At 55.2% G+C, this 15,527-nt stretch overlaps 1 protein-coding gene across 2 annotated transcripts; it reads left to right on the top strand.

Moving 5' to 3' along the window:
• Positions 1–410: 410 nt before the first annotated feature.
• Positions 411–12,713, top strand: ACVRL1 (activin A receptor like type 1). Of its 2 annotated transcripts, XM_005532050.3 has the most exons (10): positions 411–704; positions 5,101–5,171; positions 6,356–6,580; positions 6,820–7,019; positions 7,111–7,210; positions 7,851–7,997; positions 8,079–8,354; positions 10,264–10,461; positions 11,514–11,644; positions 11,726–12,713. In XM_005532050.3, the coding sequence occupies exons 2-10, from the start codon at positions 5,105–5,107 to the stop codon at positions 11,858–11,860; spliced, it is 1,479 nt and encodes a 492-aa protein (XP_005532107.1). In that variant the 5' UTR covers positions 411–704; positions 5,101–5,104; the 3' UTR covers positions 11,861–12,713. The 2 variants fall into 2 exon arrangements, with proteins under 2 accessions (XP_005532107.1, XP_087924985.1); XM_088068859.1 differs by having other exon boundaries at positions 7,851–8,354.
• Positions 12,714–15,527: the final 2,814 nt, after the last annotated feature.

Genomic DNA, 15,527 nt, shown 5'->3' with positions numbered 1-15,527 from the left:
CGGTGCTCCATCCCCATGAGGGCTGGAGCAGGAGGGGTGGCCAAGCCGGTCAAGGTCATTCCCACAGCATCTCTCTAGAACATTCCCATCCCTGTCAAAGCAACCAGCTGTGCTACTGCTGAAGACCTTGGGATGCTCAGGGTGAAGTGGTGATGGCCATGTCCATGCCATGGGATCGGGTTTGCCATGAAAACTGGGTGGGAAAGCACTCGGTGAAGGACAAGGAGGGAACGACAGGCGAGGGAAAGCAACCAGGATGGAGCTGGGGCCCGGTGAGCGGGAGGAAGGGAGGCTGGTCGTGGCTGTGTGCTCAGCAATAGGAAATGCTTTATTAGCTGGGAGTGGTGGAGAGAAGCCAGGCAGGAAGAGGCAGTAATAAGAAACATTTTTTTGACTTCTCCCACATCCAGACCACGGAGCAGCTGCCAAACGGCTGCGTTGGACAACGGGGTGGCCGAGCCGAGCCCCGCAGCCAGGCCGGGGAGGGTGACAATCTCCCAGCGGGACGGACACGGCCGAGGGAGCCCCACGGTGACACGATGGGTGGTGGGAGGGGAGCAGATCCATGAAGATCCTCGGAGTTGGGGCTCAGGGCACGGAGCAAAGCTGCCCCGGCTGAGGCAGATCCAGAGCGGGATCACGGCCGCGAGAGCCTCGGCAGGGCCGGGAGTGCCGCGGGCTCCTGCAGGACGTGGATGCTGAAGGTGAGTGGGGAAGAGCCACACGCTCACGGGGTCTGGGGCTGCACCGAGCTCAGGGCTTCCCTCCTGATTTACCCCCAAAATCAGGATTTGGCCCCATTTCCTTTGTGTTTCATGGGACGCCGGTGTTGACATCAGGGCTAGAGAGGCTGGAATTTGGGCCGGGGCACAAATGAGGGTTCACATCAGTGTGGTGGTAGCAGGATCTGTCCCCAGGTCCTTGCTAAAGAGCTGGAATAATAAGCAACAGCAATGGAAAGGCTGGAATCGACATGGGAAATGGGGAATTTGGGTGTATTTTGAAAGGGCACAGGGAAAAACGAGGGGAAGCTGACAGCTCAGCTCAGCTAGCGAGGGCTGCAGCAGCACAGAATGTGTCACCTCAATGCTCCCCTTGTGCACAGCCACGTCCCTCAGGGCAAGGAGGACACAAATGGTCACTAAAGAGGCTCCGTCTCCAAATCCGAGCTGGGGAGAGCCCCACTGGGGAGCTCTGCCACAGAGCTGGAGCTGGAGCCTGGGCAAGGCCGGGACAGCCACAGTGCCCTTGTCCCCCTCTGCTCCAGGAGCCACAGGCGATGTCCAAACCAAGGGGAACCTGACAGGGTCTTGTTGTCCTCCTGAGTGGGTTTTGCTGCTCTCTGAGTGGGTTTTGCTGCCTCCTGAGTGGGTTTTGTTGCTCTCTGAGTGGGTTTTGCTGCCTTCTGAGTGGGTTTTGTTGCTCTCTGAGTGGGTTTTGCTGTTTTCTGAGTGGGTTCTGCTGCTCTCTGAGTGGGTTTTGCTGCTCTCTGAGTGGGTTTTGCTGTTTTCTGAGTGGGTTTTGCTGCTCTCTGAGTGGGTTTTGCTGCTCTCTGAGTGGGTTTTGCTGTTTTCTGAGTGGGTTTTGCTGCTCTCTGAGTGGGTTTTGCTGCTCTCTGAGTGGGTTTTGCTGCTCTCTGAGTGGGTTTTGCTGTTTTCTGAGTGGGTTTTGCTGCTCTCTGAGTGGGTTTTGCTGCTCTCTGAGTGGGTTCTGCTGCTCTCTGAGTGGGTTTTGCTGCTCTCTGAGTGGGTTTTGCTGCTCTCTGAGTGGGTTTTGCTGCCTCCTGAGTGGGTTTTGCTGCCTCCTGAGTGGGTTTTGCTGCTCTCTGAGTGGGTTTTGTTGCTCTCTGAGTGGGTTTTGCTGCTCTCTGAGTGGGTTTTGCTGCTCTCTGAGTGGGTTTTGTTGCTCTCTGAGTGGGTTTTGCTGCTCTCTGAGTGGGTTTTGCTGCTCTCTGAGTGGGTTTTGCTGCCTCCTGAGTGGGTTTTGCTGCTCTCTGAGTGGGTTTTGCTGCTCTCTGAGTGGGTTTTGCTGCTCTCTGAGTGGGTTTTGCTGCTCTCTGAGTGGGTTTTGCTGCTCTCTGAGTGGGTTTTGCTGCTCTCTGAGTGGGTTTTGTTGCTCTCTGAGTGGGTTTTGCTGTTTTCTGAGTGGGTTTTGTTGCTCTCTGAGTGGGTTTTGCTGCTCTCTGAGTGGGTTTTGCTGTTTTCTGAGTGGGTTTTGCTGTTTTCTGAGTGGGTTTTGTTGCTCTCTGAGTGGGTTTTGCTGCTCTCTGAGTGGGTTTTGCTGCTCTCTGAGTGGGTTTTGCTGCTCTCTGAGTGGGTTTTGCTGTTTTCTGAGTGGGTTTTGCTGCTCTCTGAGTGGGTTTTGCTGCTCTCTGAGTGGGTTTTGCTGTTTTCTGAGTGGGTTTTGTTGCTCTCTGAGTGGGTTTTGCTGCTCTCTGAGTGGGTTTTGTTGCTCTCTGAGTGGGTTTTGCTGCCTCCTGAGTGGGTTTTGCTGCTCTCTGAGTGGGTTTTGTTGCTCTCTGAGTGGGTTTTGCTGCTCTCTGAGTGGGTTTTGCTGTTTTCTGAGTGGGTTTTGTTGCTCTCTGAGTGGGTTTTGCTGCTCTCTGAGTGGGTTTTGCTGCTCTCTGAGTGGGTTTTGCTGCCTCCTGAGTGGGTTTTGCTGCTCTCTGGGTGGGTTTTGCTGCTCTCTGGGTGGGTTTTGCTGTTTTCTGAGTGGGTTTTGCTGCTCTCTGAGTGGGTTTTGCTGCTCTCTGAGTGGGTTTTGCTGCTCTCTGGGTGGGTTTTGCTGCTCTCTGAGTGGGTTTTGCTGCTCTCTGGGTGGGTTTTGCTGTTTTCTGAGTGGGTTTTGCTGCTCTCTGAGTGGGTTTTGCTGCTCTCTGAGTGGTGCATGGTCATGGAATGGAAATGCCCCTCAGTGATGGGGACTGGGCTGGTGGAGCCTGCTGGAGGGTGAATGCAGCTTTGCTGTGTCTGTGACCCACCTGCAGCTGTGAGCAAGGAAAGGAAAACCTCCACCTGTGCCTGAGACCAGGCTGGAGCCTTGGGATCTGTGGCAAAGCTGCTGCCAGCTCTGCCCCGCTGTCCATGCAGCCCTGCAGCCGGTACACACCTGGCTCACCTGGCTGGCACCAGCACGAGGGGCTGGGCTGTGTGTGACTCCCTGGGGAAAGGCAGCACAGGGAGCAGAGCCGTGAGCCACAGCCCGTGCCTAAACCCCCTGTCAGCTGCAGAAACCACAGGAGAAGGCACAAGAGCTGGGATTGAGGAGCTCAGCCAAGCTGCCCTGGTAAGAGCAGGGATCCCTGAACCATCCCACATCCTGAGGGTTGTGCCCTGCCACCCTTCCCTGAACTGATGTTGTTCCTGCTCCATTTCCCCTTTGCTTTTCTCTCCATGGAGGTGATGGGGAAATTCCCCTTCCCCAGGGTTTGTTCTTGCTCCAGACCCTCGAGCTGCAGCACAGCTGCCTCTTGCTCCCAACCACTCCTGCCAGCACCCATGTCCCATCCCAGAGGTTTCCTTGGGGTTTTTCCTTCTCCTGATGCTACAAATCCCAAAGAAAATAATATAGCAGCCAGCCAGGCAGGGTAAGATGCTCTGCATGTCGGGAGCTGCAGGTCCCGATGAGAAAGGAGGAAGGAAGGGACAGGGATGGCTATGCCAGGACTGGTTTGTGCCATTACTGAAGAACCTGGGATGTTTTTCCTGTGGGATGCCAGGAATGGCTCTGGATTAAGGTTTGCTCCCAGTAACAACGGCAATCCATGGGATGTTTCATTTACATCAGAGTTTTGGGTGACGCCCTGCCTGCTTTGTATTTCATGGCAAATATCCTGCAGCTGTCTAATGGTTCAGGATTTTGGAAGTGGCTCCAAGGAGGGAATTCTCCACCTGGGAGACTCAGCTTCCCTTTTAAAACATGCATCCTGGAGCTCTCAGGATGGCGAGAAGTGTGGTGTTCAGCAGCATCCTGGCAGTCAGGAATCAGCAGCCCTGAGTTTTAAAATAAAGCAGATCCCAGCCCAGCTCTGAGCGAGTTGGGATTTTAAACAAAGCCGATCCTGGCCCAGCCGAGGGTCGGATGGATCAGCCTGACCTCGCTCCTCACACCGAGGAGCAGCCCCCAGCTCCTGCCCTCAGCCCCAGGACCCAGGATCTGTTTCCTCCCCCTGAGCAACAACCGAGTGAGTTATTTCGGGGAGGAAAAGCCCGATTTCCAGCACGGCTGGAGCCTGCCGGGGTCAGCCACGTCCGTGTGCGCTCCCGAGGGCCGGGCTTGCGTGACTCCTCTTCCCCATCAAGGCCAGAATCTAAACAATCTTGATTCCTGTCCCAGCAGCCCTGGGCTGGGCTCTTCAATTGCAGGAAACGGAGCCTTTGGCATGTTTATGTCGGGAACACGAAGAATGAGCCGAGGAGGGGCCGGGGACTGCGGCCATGGAGCGAGGCGGGGGGCAGCGGGGGGATCTCCGTGTTTGCCTTGGCAGAAATGGCTCTTTCACAAGGAGAAAAAAAAAAGGAAGATTAAAAATAGCCAAACTTCCCCCAAAGGCTCAGCAAGGAATTTTTGGCTGTCCCAGCACCTCTGTTTGTGTCATTGATAAGCTCCACACAAAAGCACCCTCAGGACCGAGCCCCTGCCCGTGGCCAGCGGGAGATGTTGGGGCTTTGAGCTCCATCCCACAGCCCTGGAATCCATTCCAAACCTGGAATCTCCAGCGGTGCCGCGGCATCGTCAGCGCTGCCAAGCCCGTGGGGGCCGTGGTTTTACAGATCAGGAGCCACGGGAACAGCGGGAAGTGCCGGAGTTCGGATCACCGGGAGAAAGGAAGGAGGTTGGGGCTGGCAGATGTGGGAAGAGCCTGGTTCCAGTTCATTCCTGAGCGCTGTGGGACCGCGAGTGGGACCCCCTGCCATGGTAGGGAGGTCCCCCGAGCCTGGGAGGTGCCGGGATGTGCTGTCAGGAAGGGCTGGACCCAGGATGTGCGTTGGAAGCAGCACATCCCACCTCACTCTGCCCGCGGCTCCGCAAGGTCCCCCCTGTCCCTTCCCAAAGCCCCCGGGGGTGCAGGGGCTGCTCTCACCCCTCTGCTCTCCGCAGGACGATGCCGGGTGGAGCCGGTGGCCGGGTGGTGCTGCTGCTGATGTCTCTGTCCCTCAGCTTCGCAGCCGGTGAGTGCCAGTGCACAGCAGGTTAAAATAAACCCTCGGGCTTTTTGGGATCATCTCTGCCCAAAATAAAACCCGGGAGGAAGCTGGGCTCCTCGGGGACTGTGCTGTGCCCCTGTGTATGGTGAGCCATCCCCCAGAGAGGATCTCAGCTTAATTAATTGTGGTTGATCAAGTGCTTTGCTGTCACCGGAGGGGAGATGGGGAAAGGCTGGTACCACTTACTGAAAAATGTGGGTTTCCCCACGGGGGATGATGATGGTGGTGGTGATGAAGAGGATGAGGATGATGGGAAGCAGGAGGAGCTGCTCAGCATCCCAGGGGAGCAGCAGGTGACCTGGGGACAGATCCAGGCTGGATGCTTTTGCAGGGAGGTCCAGGAGGATGTGGCAGTGCCAGGGAGGAGCAGCAGAACTTTCTGGGGGGATGAGTCTCCACCGAGTCCCTGTCCTGCCCACGGGGCCACCAACCCCAAACCGGCCCCGCCACCACCCCCTGGCACTGGCACCAGGCAGCCTTTGGGGCAGGGGGACAGGAGGTGCAGGAGGGCCACCAAAGCCACCCCCTTGCTGTCCCCTCACTGTCCCCTCACCACTGGATGTCTGGCTGCCCTCACGCTGAACTCACTGATTCCAGGAGGGATATTTTCTGTGCAAAAGGGCAGAGCTAAATTAGGAATTTGGGAGTGTGGCAGTCATCTGAGCCACTCTGGCACCGTGGCGTCTTCGGGGAAGTCAAGAAAAACTCCAGGAAAGACCCTGGGTTTGGCACCCGGCTCCCAAAACACCCTCTGGAAAGGCACTGGATGAGTCTGGGGCTTTTGATCCCACCCCAGCTCCCGGGATCAGGTTCCCATAGGTCCCGTGTCCCCTGGGATTCCATGGCAGGATGGGTGTTGTAAACCAGTGCGTCCCAGTCAACCCCAGCTGCTGGGACTCGATGCACCCTCCATTCCACAGAGCCTCTTGGGGGTGTGGGGACAGGTGACCCCCAGGCTCAGGGCTGGGAACAGGTGATTTCTGGGAGGTGTCAGGATGGACAGCAGCCTTCCCCTCCTCCTCTGATGCTCCCAGGCTGCCCATGTCCCACTCTTTAGGACAATGTCCCTGTCCCCAAAGCCACCGGAGCTCCCGGGTGGGCAGCGGGGTGACCCCATGGCACAAGGTGTCCCCTCCTCGTGCCCGCAGAGGAGCTGCTGTGTGCCTGCGATGTGCCCCACTGCAGCCAGCCCAACTGCACGGGCAAGGTGTGCTTCGTCAGCAAGAGGAGGGAGGAGGGAACCATCACCCAGCACCGGGGCTGCTTCTCCCAGAACATCCTGGAGCACTGCCACACGCCCGTGACGGAGCAGTACGGCACGAGGTGCTGCAACTTCCGCATGTGCAACGCTGAGCTGGAGATCTTCCTGCAAGGTACAGGGGCAGGGGGACAGGAGACGGGCTGCCCACGTGGATGGAGATGTGGTTGGGTCTCAAGATTGTCCTTGTTGTCACTCAGCACCTAGAGAGCCGCCGAGATGTCCCCAGGTGTCCCTTCTTGGGCTGTGCTGCCACCCATGGGGTTGATCCCAATGCAGGGACACTCTCCCCCAGGCCCAAACCCCAAACCTCCACCCTCCCTCCTGCTTCCATCCCTTGTTTCTCCCACCCAGGAGAAGATGCCCTGGTAAAGACGCCTTCCCTACCCAACCTCCTCCTGATGATCTTCGTCCCACTGCTCTCCCTCCTCGTCCTCGCGGCACTCACGGCGCTCTTCTGCTGGAAGGTGGCCCAGCACCGCCACAAGCACAGTGACTTTGGTGACACAGACCTCATGCTGAAGGCATCCATGATGGGAGACAGCACCTTAGAGGTGGGTGAGCTCCACGAGGGACCCTAAATGTCCCCAAGGTGTGTGTGGGGATGGTGGCCATGCTGACCCCACGGGCACCCTGTGTGCACAGGAGCTGCTGAACGATGACTGCACCACGGGCAGTGGTTCTGGGCTGCCTTTCCTCGTCCAGCGCACGGTGGCTCGGCAGATCACCCTCATGGAGTGTGTGGGTAAGGAGAGCGGCTGAGGTGGGGGAGGCTGCCCTGGTCACCCCCAGCTGGTGCCTTCTTGTAGTGCAGTTAGGAGAAATGGTATGACCCAAAAAATGTACCCCCAAAAATGTAGAATTTTAAGTTTCTTTTCCTTATCTTGTTCTCCCCATTTCCCCTTATTGGTTGTGTGAATTCCCTCCACCCCTTTCCCCCCTGCCTTCAAAAAGGGGTGCTTATCCTCTTCCTCTTTCCCTCCTGCAACCTCACCCTGAAGGATCCCAAGAAATAAAGCTGTGACTGCCATCTCAGCTAAGGGAAAGAGCTCGTTTTTAGGATCTTCTTTGGCAAGCTAAATCTATCTCCCCTGTCTCCCTGACTGCTGTGGGGCGGGCAGTAGTGGCAGAGAGGCAGGGGACATTAGAAATTATAGCAGTGCCTGAGTGACGGCACTGCAGCTTCAAACCCAGGAGGGGGAGTTGGACCCAACGGTGTCAGCCAAAAGCCAGCAGCAAGCCCAGGTTCATCGCCTGTCCTGCGGGCTGGGGAGGGAGGAGCAGCTGGGTGGGTGAGTGGATGTTGGCCAAGGTCAAGGAGCCGCGTGCTGCTCCATCGCTCTCCCACGCGGGATCCGAGTGACGCGGTGCCACGGCTGCGGCAGGTAAAGGGCGCTACGGCGAGGTGTGGCGGGGAGTGTGGCACGGCGAGAGCGTGGCCGTGAAGATCTTCTCCTCCCGGGACGAGCAGTCGTGGTTCCGCGAGACGGAGATCTACAACACCGTCCTCCTCCGGCACGACAACATCCTGGGTGAGTGGGGGGCCAGGAGGGCCGGAGAAGTGGGGGCGGCCTCATGGTGGCTCCACCATCCCAGGGGTTTCTCCATTCCAGGTTTCATCGCCTCTGACATGACGTCCAGGAACTCCAGCACGCAGCTGTGGCTCATCACACACTACCACGAGAACGGCTCTCTCTACGACTTCCTGCAGAGGACAGCCCTGGACGTGGAGACCTGCCTGGGCTTGGCCTCCTCCATCATCTGTGGCCTCGTCCACCTCCACGTGGAGATTTTTGGCACGCAAGGCAAACCTGCCATCGCCCACCGGGACCTGAAAAGCAGGAACATCCTGGTGAAAAGCAACCGGCAGTGCTGCATTGCAGACCTGGGTGAGACAGAGGGGTGGGATGTGCTACCCCAGATGTGGCACTTCGGGGTGTGAAACGCCAAGGTTGTGATAGCCGGGGGTGTGGTACCCCCAGGATGAGGTACCCTGGGGATGAGGTACCCCAGGGATGAGGTACCCCAGGGATGAGGTACCCCAGGGGTGTGGTACCCCGGGGATGAGGTACCCCGGGGATGAGGTACCCCAGGGGTGTGGTACCCCGGGGATGAGGTACCCCAGGGATGAGGTACCCCAGGGGTGTGTCACCCCAGGGGTGTGGTACCCCCAGGATGAGGTACCCCGGGGATGAGGTACCCCAGGGGTGTGGTACCCCAGGGATGAGGTACCCCAGGCATGGGGTACCCCAGGGATGTGTCACCCCAGGGATGAGGTACCCCAGGGATGAGGTACCCCAGGGATGAGGTACCCCTGGGATGTGTCACCCCAGGGATGAGGTACCCCGGGGATGTGTCACCCCAGGGATGAGGTACCCCAGGGGTGTGGTACCCCCGGGATGAGGTACCCCGGGGATGAGGTACCCCGGGGATGAGGTACCCCAGGGATGGGGTACCCCAGGGATGGGGTACCCCAGGGATGGGGTACCCCAGGGATGTGTCACCCCAGGGATGAGGTACCCCAGGGGTGTGGTACCCCAGGGGTGTGGTACCCCAGGGATGAGGTACCCCAGGGATGAGGTACCCCGGGGATGAGGTACCCCGGGGATGAGGTACCCCAGGGACGCGTCACCCCAGGGATGAGGTACCCCAGGGATGAGGTACCCCGGGGATGAGGTACCCCAGGGATGTGTCACCCCAGGGATGGGGTACCCCCGGGATGGGGTACCCCAGGGATGAGGTACCCCTGGGATGAGGTACCCCTGGGATGAGGTACCCCAGGGATGAGGTACCCCCGGGATGAGGTACCCCGGGGATGAGGTACCCCTGGGATGAGGTACCCCAGGGACGCGTCACCCCAGGGACGCGCTGCTCCAGGGTTGGGGAACCCCACAGATGTGACATTCCAGGAATGTGACATCTTGGGGATGGAATATTCCCGGGATGTGATGCCCCAGGGTGATGGTGCCACAAGGATGTGATGTCCTGGGGTTTTGATACCTCTGGGATGCTGGATGCAGCTTTGGAAATTTATATATTTATATATAGATATATATTTTTATATTTATATCTTTATATATCTATATTATGTTTTGATTTCTAATAATATAAATAATATTATATAATATATAATATTATATATAATTATTATAAATATATATTATTTAAATTATTAAAGTTGTTATTATTATATTATTATAATTGTTATTGTAATATTATTAGAATAATTATATATTATATATTAAATATATTATAAATATTGTATATTATTGTTAATATTATTATATAATATATTATAATTATGTTAATAATTATAATGTTAATATTATTATATATTATATATTATATTATATATTATTTTTCTATTAATATAATATAATATAATATAATATAATATAATATAATATAATATAATGTAATATAATATAATATAATATAATGTAATATAATGTAATGTAATATAATATAATGTAATATAATATAATGTAATATAATATAATGTAATATAATATAATGTAATATAATGTAATGTAATATAATATAATATAATATAATATAATATAATATAACAATGTAACAAATAATATTATATATAATATTTAGATATAAATATAAATATAGATATAAGTATAAATATAAATATAAATATAAATATAAATATAAATATAAATATAAATATAAATATAAATATAAATATAAATATAAATATACACTGACCAGGGCCGATATCCCAACATTTTATAGCTGAATTAATGACTTTAAAAGTCATCCCAAACTCTCTGTGACCTGTCCCCCCAGGGCTGGCGGTCATGCACTCCCAGGGCAGCGATTACCTGGACATCGGCAACAACCCCCGGGTGGGCACCAAGCGCTACATGGCCCCGGAGGTGCTGAGCGAGCAGATCCGCACCGATTGCTTCGAGTCCTACAAGAAAACGGACATTTGGGCGTACGGGCTGGTGCTGTGGGAGATCACCCGGCGGACGGTGGTGAACGGTGAGCGGCTCCCGGCTCCCCGCCAGCTCCGTTCCCTCCTTCTCTCCTTTTCTTGTTGCTTTTCTTTTTTTTTTCCCTTTTCCTTCGCCCAGAAGATTAGCTGTAAATTATAAACACTGTAATCTAGTGTCAGCACCCGGCTCTCTGATTAAAGGGCCCATTAGACTCAATCAGTGCTTTGTTTGTTCAGCGCTGATTAGAAAACAAGCGGCTCCGAGCGCTGCCTGGAAAGCGGCCACGGCCGGGACCTCCGGCCGCCGGGCTCGGCTCGGGAGCTCGGCACCGGGACAAGGGGTAGGGTCCCCCCGCCTTGGGGATGAACCTCACTGAGGCTGCCCGGCCAGCGCTGCTCATCACGGCAAAGTCCATTAAAAGCGTTAATTAAGTGGTGGGTGCTGGCGGGCGGGGCAGAGGGTCCCCCCAGGCGCAGTCTGGCCGGGATAATCTCATTTACGGCCCCAGAGGTCCCTCAGATTACACATTGACTGCGAATTACCCCAGCCTCGCGCAGGAATGACCTTCAGACAGCTGGGTTTAACCCTTCCAGGAGCCCTCACTCTCCAGGACGGCTCCAGGGGATTGGGGAGGGGAAACTCCAGGGGACCCTGAGGTTTTGGGGTCACCCCTTGGCGTGCAGGGAGCTGCTGGGGGCTCGAGGCTTCCCAGAGTCATTAAATCCCAGTTAGACACGGACATATGCAAGCATTAAGCAGAGATTAGCTGGGCCAGCTGGCAGGCTGACCACCAGGTGCTGAGTGGAGGTGGCCACAGAGCCAAGGGCTGCCTGGAGCTGGTGCTGGAGCCGATACTCGTGGTGGGGCTGGTGCTGGAGCCGGTGCTGGAGCCACCAGCGGTACCAGAACCAGCGGTACCAGAACCAGCACCAGCTGCCACCGTGCCCGGGTGAGGAACATCCCACCGGCCGCTCCCCACGAGCCTCCCAAGGCAGGGAGCAGCTGGGCTGTGCCGGGAAGCTCCAGGCCGCCCGTGGTGTGCAGGATGGGGGTGACGCCCTGGCTGTCCCCCGTCCTCACGCCACCCCCCTCCCGCAGGCATCGTGGAGGAGTATCGGCCGCCCTTCTTCGACGCCGTGCCCAGCGACCCCAGCTTCGAGGACATGAAGAAGGTGGTGTGTGTGGACCAGCAGACCCCCGTGATCCCAAACCGCCTCTTCTCAGACTCGGTGAGTGCCGGGGGGACCGGCCCCCTCCCGCCCCGAGCCGGATAAACCCTTCCCTTTATCCCTCCTCTTGTGCCTCCCCAGGTGCTGTCGGCACTGGCGAAGATCATGAAGGAGTGCTGGTACCAGAGCCCCACGGCCCGTCTCACCGCCCTGCGCATTAAAAAGACCTTGAAGAAGCTGAACAATTCCGCAGAGAAGCCAAAAGCGGAGCAGTGAGAGCCGGGAACCGGACACCGGAGCCACGGACGGGCTGCACCGGGGACGGGATGGCTCCGGTCACAGAGGGGATTTGCTCGCAGCTCCTGCCTCGCCCACCTTCGAGCCGGTCGAATTTGCAAGCACGGAAAAAATAGGAAAAAAAACCCCAAACACCAAAGGAGGAATCTTCCACCCGGCCATAAAAATATCCCCTGGATCCGTCACCCGACACCGGCGCGTCTCGCTGTGCCGGCGGGGATGGCAGCTGCTCGCCCACCCCGAGTCCCCGGGCTGGTGCCAGGGCGAGGGGCAGCGATGGCAGAGCCCCCCCTGTGCCCCCCCCGGGGCACCCACCCAGCTCCGGCTCCATCGCCGGCCACCGAGCTGCCCAGTGTCGCCCTGAAAACTCCTCGGCAGAGCTGCGGTGCCCGGAGCACCCCTGGCTAAAGGAGGGAGAGGTTTTGCTGGGAAAGGATGGTCCAAGGGCAGCATCCCCCTGGTCGGGCCAGATCCGCACCCCGGATTGTGGGGATCCCAAAAATGAAGAGCTGCCGGCGTCCAGCGTGGCCTGAGAGTTCCACGTGCCGGATGGGGGTCCCGTGGTGATCCTTCCTCGCCGAGCAGCCAGCATGCCCCTCGCCAAAGAACTGTCCTTTTGGCTTTTTGCCAATATTTTGATGTTTTTTGAGGTGTTTTGGCTCGGCTGGCTTCATCCTGCATTGCTCCCTGCCATCCCAAAATCCACCCCATGCTTGGAGATGCTTGGACATGACCAGGATGGGACGTTCAGCAGAACCAGCTTTGCCACATAACTATTTAATTATTAAGATTTAATATATTTAATAAAGTGTAAAGCTATTTTATCACCTAAGAGCTGCCGAACCTCCCATGCTGGGCACTGGGCACCACAGCAGGATGGGCCTGGGCCCAATTTATGGCTTTAAATTGCCTCAATTTATGGCTTCACCTCCACGTCTCCAGCAGCACCGTTGGATCCCGTAATAAACCCGGCTCCAGCCTCGTGCCAACCCTCTCGTGGCTGCTCCAGGGGCCCACGGCCACCAGCCCTGAGGGGTTTGCACGGCCTGGGATGGAAGCAGAGCTGGTGTGGGATAACGTGGCCATTCAGGGGGTTCAGCTCCAAATGGTTCTCAGCACGTCACAGCTGCCACCTCGGTCTGTGCCCAGTCAGAGACTGGAAGGAACTGGGCAGCAAAGGGCAGCTGCTGGTTTTGGGCAGGAGGTTATGGAGGGTCTTGGGTGCCTTGATCTGGGCTTGGAGTGCTCAGGCTGGGGCTTGGAGTGTCTATCCAGGGTTTGGGATGCCCAGCTGTGGTTTGGGGTGTCCTATCCAGGGTTTGGGATGCCCAGCTGTGGTTTGGGGTGTCCTATCCAGGGTTTGGGATGCCCAGCTGTGGTTTGGGGTGTCCTATCCAGGGTTTGGGATGCCCAGCTGTGGTTTGGGGTGTCCTATCCAGGGTTTGGGATGCCCAGCTGTGGTTTGGGGTGCTCTAACAGGGTTTGGGATGCTCAGCCCATGGTTTGGGGTGCTCTAACAGGGTTTGGGATGCTCAGCCCATGGTTTGGGGTGTCCTATCCAGGGTCTGGAGTGCCCAGCCCAGGGTGGCTCAGTCCCTACCCACCCCAAGATGGCACACCCACACTCCCACACCCTGCACACACACACCCTGCACACCTGCGCACACACATCCTGCACACACACACCCTGCACACCTGCACACACACATCCTGCACACACACAAATCATACTTACACACACACCCTGAACACCTGCACACACACCCTGCACACACACACCCTGCACACCTACACACACACCCTGCACACCTGCACACACACACACCCTGCACACACACACCCTGCACACCTGCACACACACATCCTGCACACACACACACACCCTGAACACCTGCACACACAAATCATACACACATCCTGCACACACACACACATCCTGCACACCTGCACACACACACCCTGCACACACACCCTGCACACACACCCTGCACACACACACATCCTGCACACACAAATCATACTTACACACACACCCTGCACACACACACCCTGAACACCTGCACACACACCCTGCACACACACACCCTGAACACCTGCACACACACACCCTGCACACACACACCCTGAACACCTGCACACACACACCCTGCACACACACACCCTGAACACCTGCACACACACACCCTGCACACACACACCCTGAACACCTGCACACACAAATCATACACACACATCCTGCACACACACACACATCCTGCACACCTGCACACACACACCCTGCACACACACACCGTGCACACACAAATCATACTTACACACACACCCTGCACACCTGCACAAACACACATCACGCTTGCATACATGCCCTGCACACCTGCACACACACAAATCATGCTTGCACACACATGTGTACACACACCATGCATGCTTGAAGATGCACAAATCATCCTTGAACACCTGCACAGCTCACACCTGAACACACATCATGTCCTTGCACACACACCTGCACACAGCTCACACCTGAACACACATCATGTCCTTGCACACACACCTGCACAGATCACACCTGAACACACATCATGTCCTTGCACACACACCTGCACACAGCTCACACCTGAACACACATCATGTCCTTGCACACACACCTGAACACACATCATGTCCTTGCACACACACCTGAACACACATCATGTCCTTGCACACACCTGAACACACATCATGTCCTTGCACACACACCTGAACACAGCTCACACCTGAACACACATCATGTCCTTGCACACACACCTGAACACACATCATGTCCTTGCACACACACCTGAACACACATCATGTCCTTGCACACACCTGAACACACATCATGTCCTTGCACACACACCTGCACACAGATCACACCTGAACACACATCATGTCCTTGCACACACCTGAACACACATCATGTCCTTGCACACACCTGCACACAGCTCACACCTGAACACACATCATGTCCTTGCACACACACCTGCACACAGATCACACCTGAACACACATCATGTCCTTGCACACACACCTGAACACACATCATGTCCTTGCACACACCTGAACACAGCTCACACCTGAACACACATCATGTCCTTGCACAAGCACAGCATGGGTGCCACAAGCACCCCAGGATTGCACACACACACGCCACGCTAACACCACTCATGATTGCACACACACAAATCACACTCGGAAACACGGATCAGAGATGCTTGAACACACTCATCATGTGTGTGCACACATCACACACACAAAAATCACACATACACGTATCACACACACATATCACATACATATCACATGTACTACACACATCACACACACATATCACACATATATCACATGTACTACACGTATATCACACGTATCACACATCACAGGTATCACACACATATCACACATATCACACACATATCACACATATATCACACATATATCACATGTATCATACATATATCACACACACATATCACACATATCACACACATATCACACATATATCACATGTACTACACGTGTATCACACGTATCACACATCACAGGTATCACACATACATATATCACACATATCACACACATATCACACACATATCACATACACATATATCACATGTATCATACATATATC

This window comes from Pseudopodoces humilis, chromosome 32 (assembly GCF_049639895.1).
Source record: "Pseudopodoces humilis isolate 2021_Gansu_Grassland_sample_001 chromosome 32, ASM4963989v1, whole genome shotgun sequence".
Lineage (NCBI taxonomy): Eukaryota > Metazoa > Chordata > Aves > Passeriformes > Paridae > Pseudopodoces > Pseudopodoces humilis.
This window is presented reverse-complemented; position numbering and strand designations above follow the sequence as displayed.

Excerpts from the sequence above, each read along its gene's own strand:
- ACVRL1 (XM_088068859.1), top strand. The coding sequence starts at position 5,105 with ATGCCGGGTGGAGCCGGTGGCCGGGTGGTGCTGCTGCTGATGTCTCTG. Across the intron at positions 6,581-6,819 it reads GCTGGAGATCTTCCTGCAAG|GAGAAGATGCCCTGGTAAAG; the intron begins GTACAGGGGCAG and ends TCTCCCACCCAG. Across the intron at positions 11,645-11,725 it reads ACCGCCTCTTCTCAGACTCG|GTGCTGTCGGCACTGGCGAA; the intron begins GTGAGTGCCGGG and ends GTGCCTCCCCAG.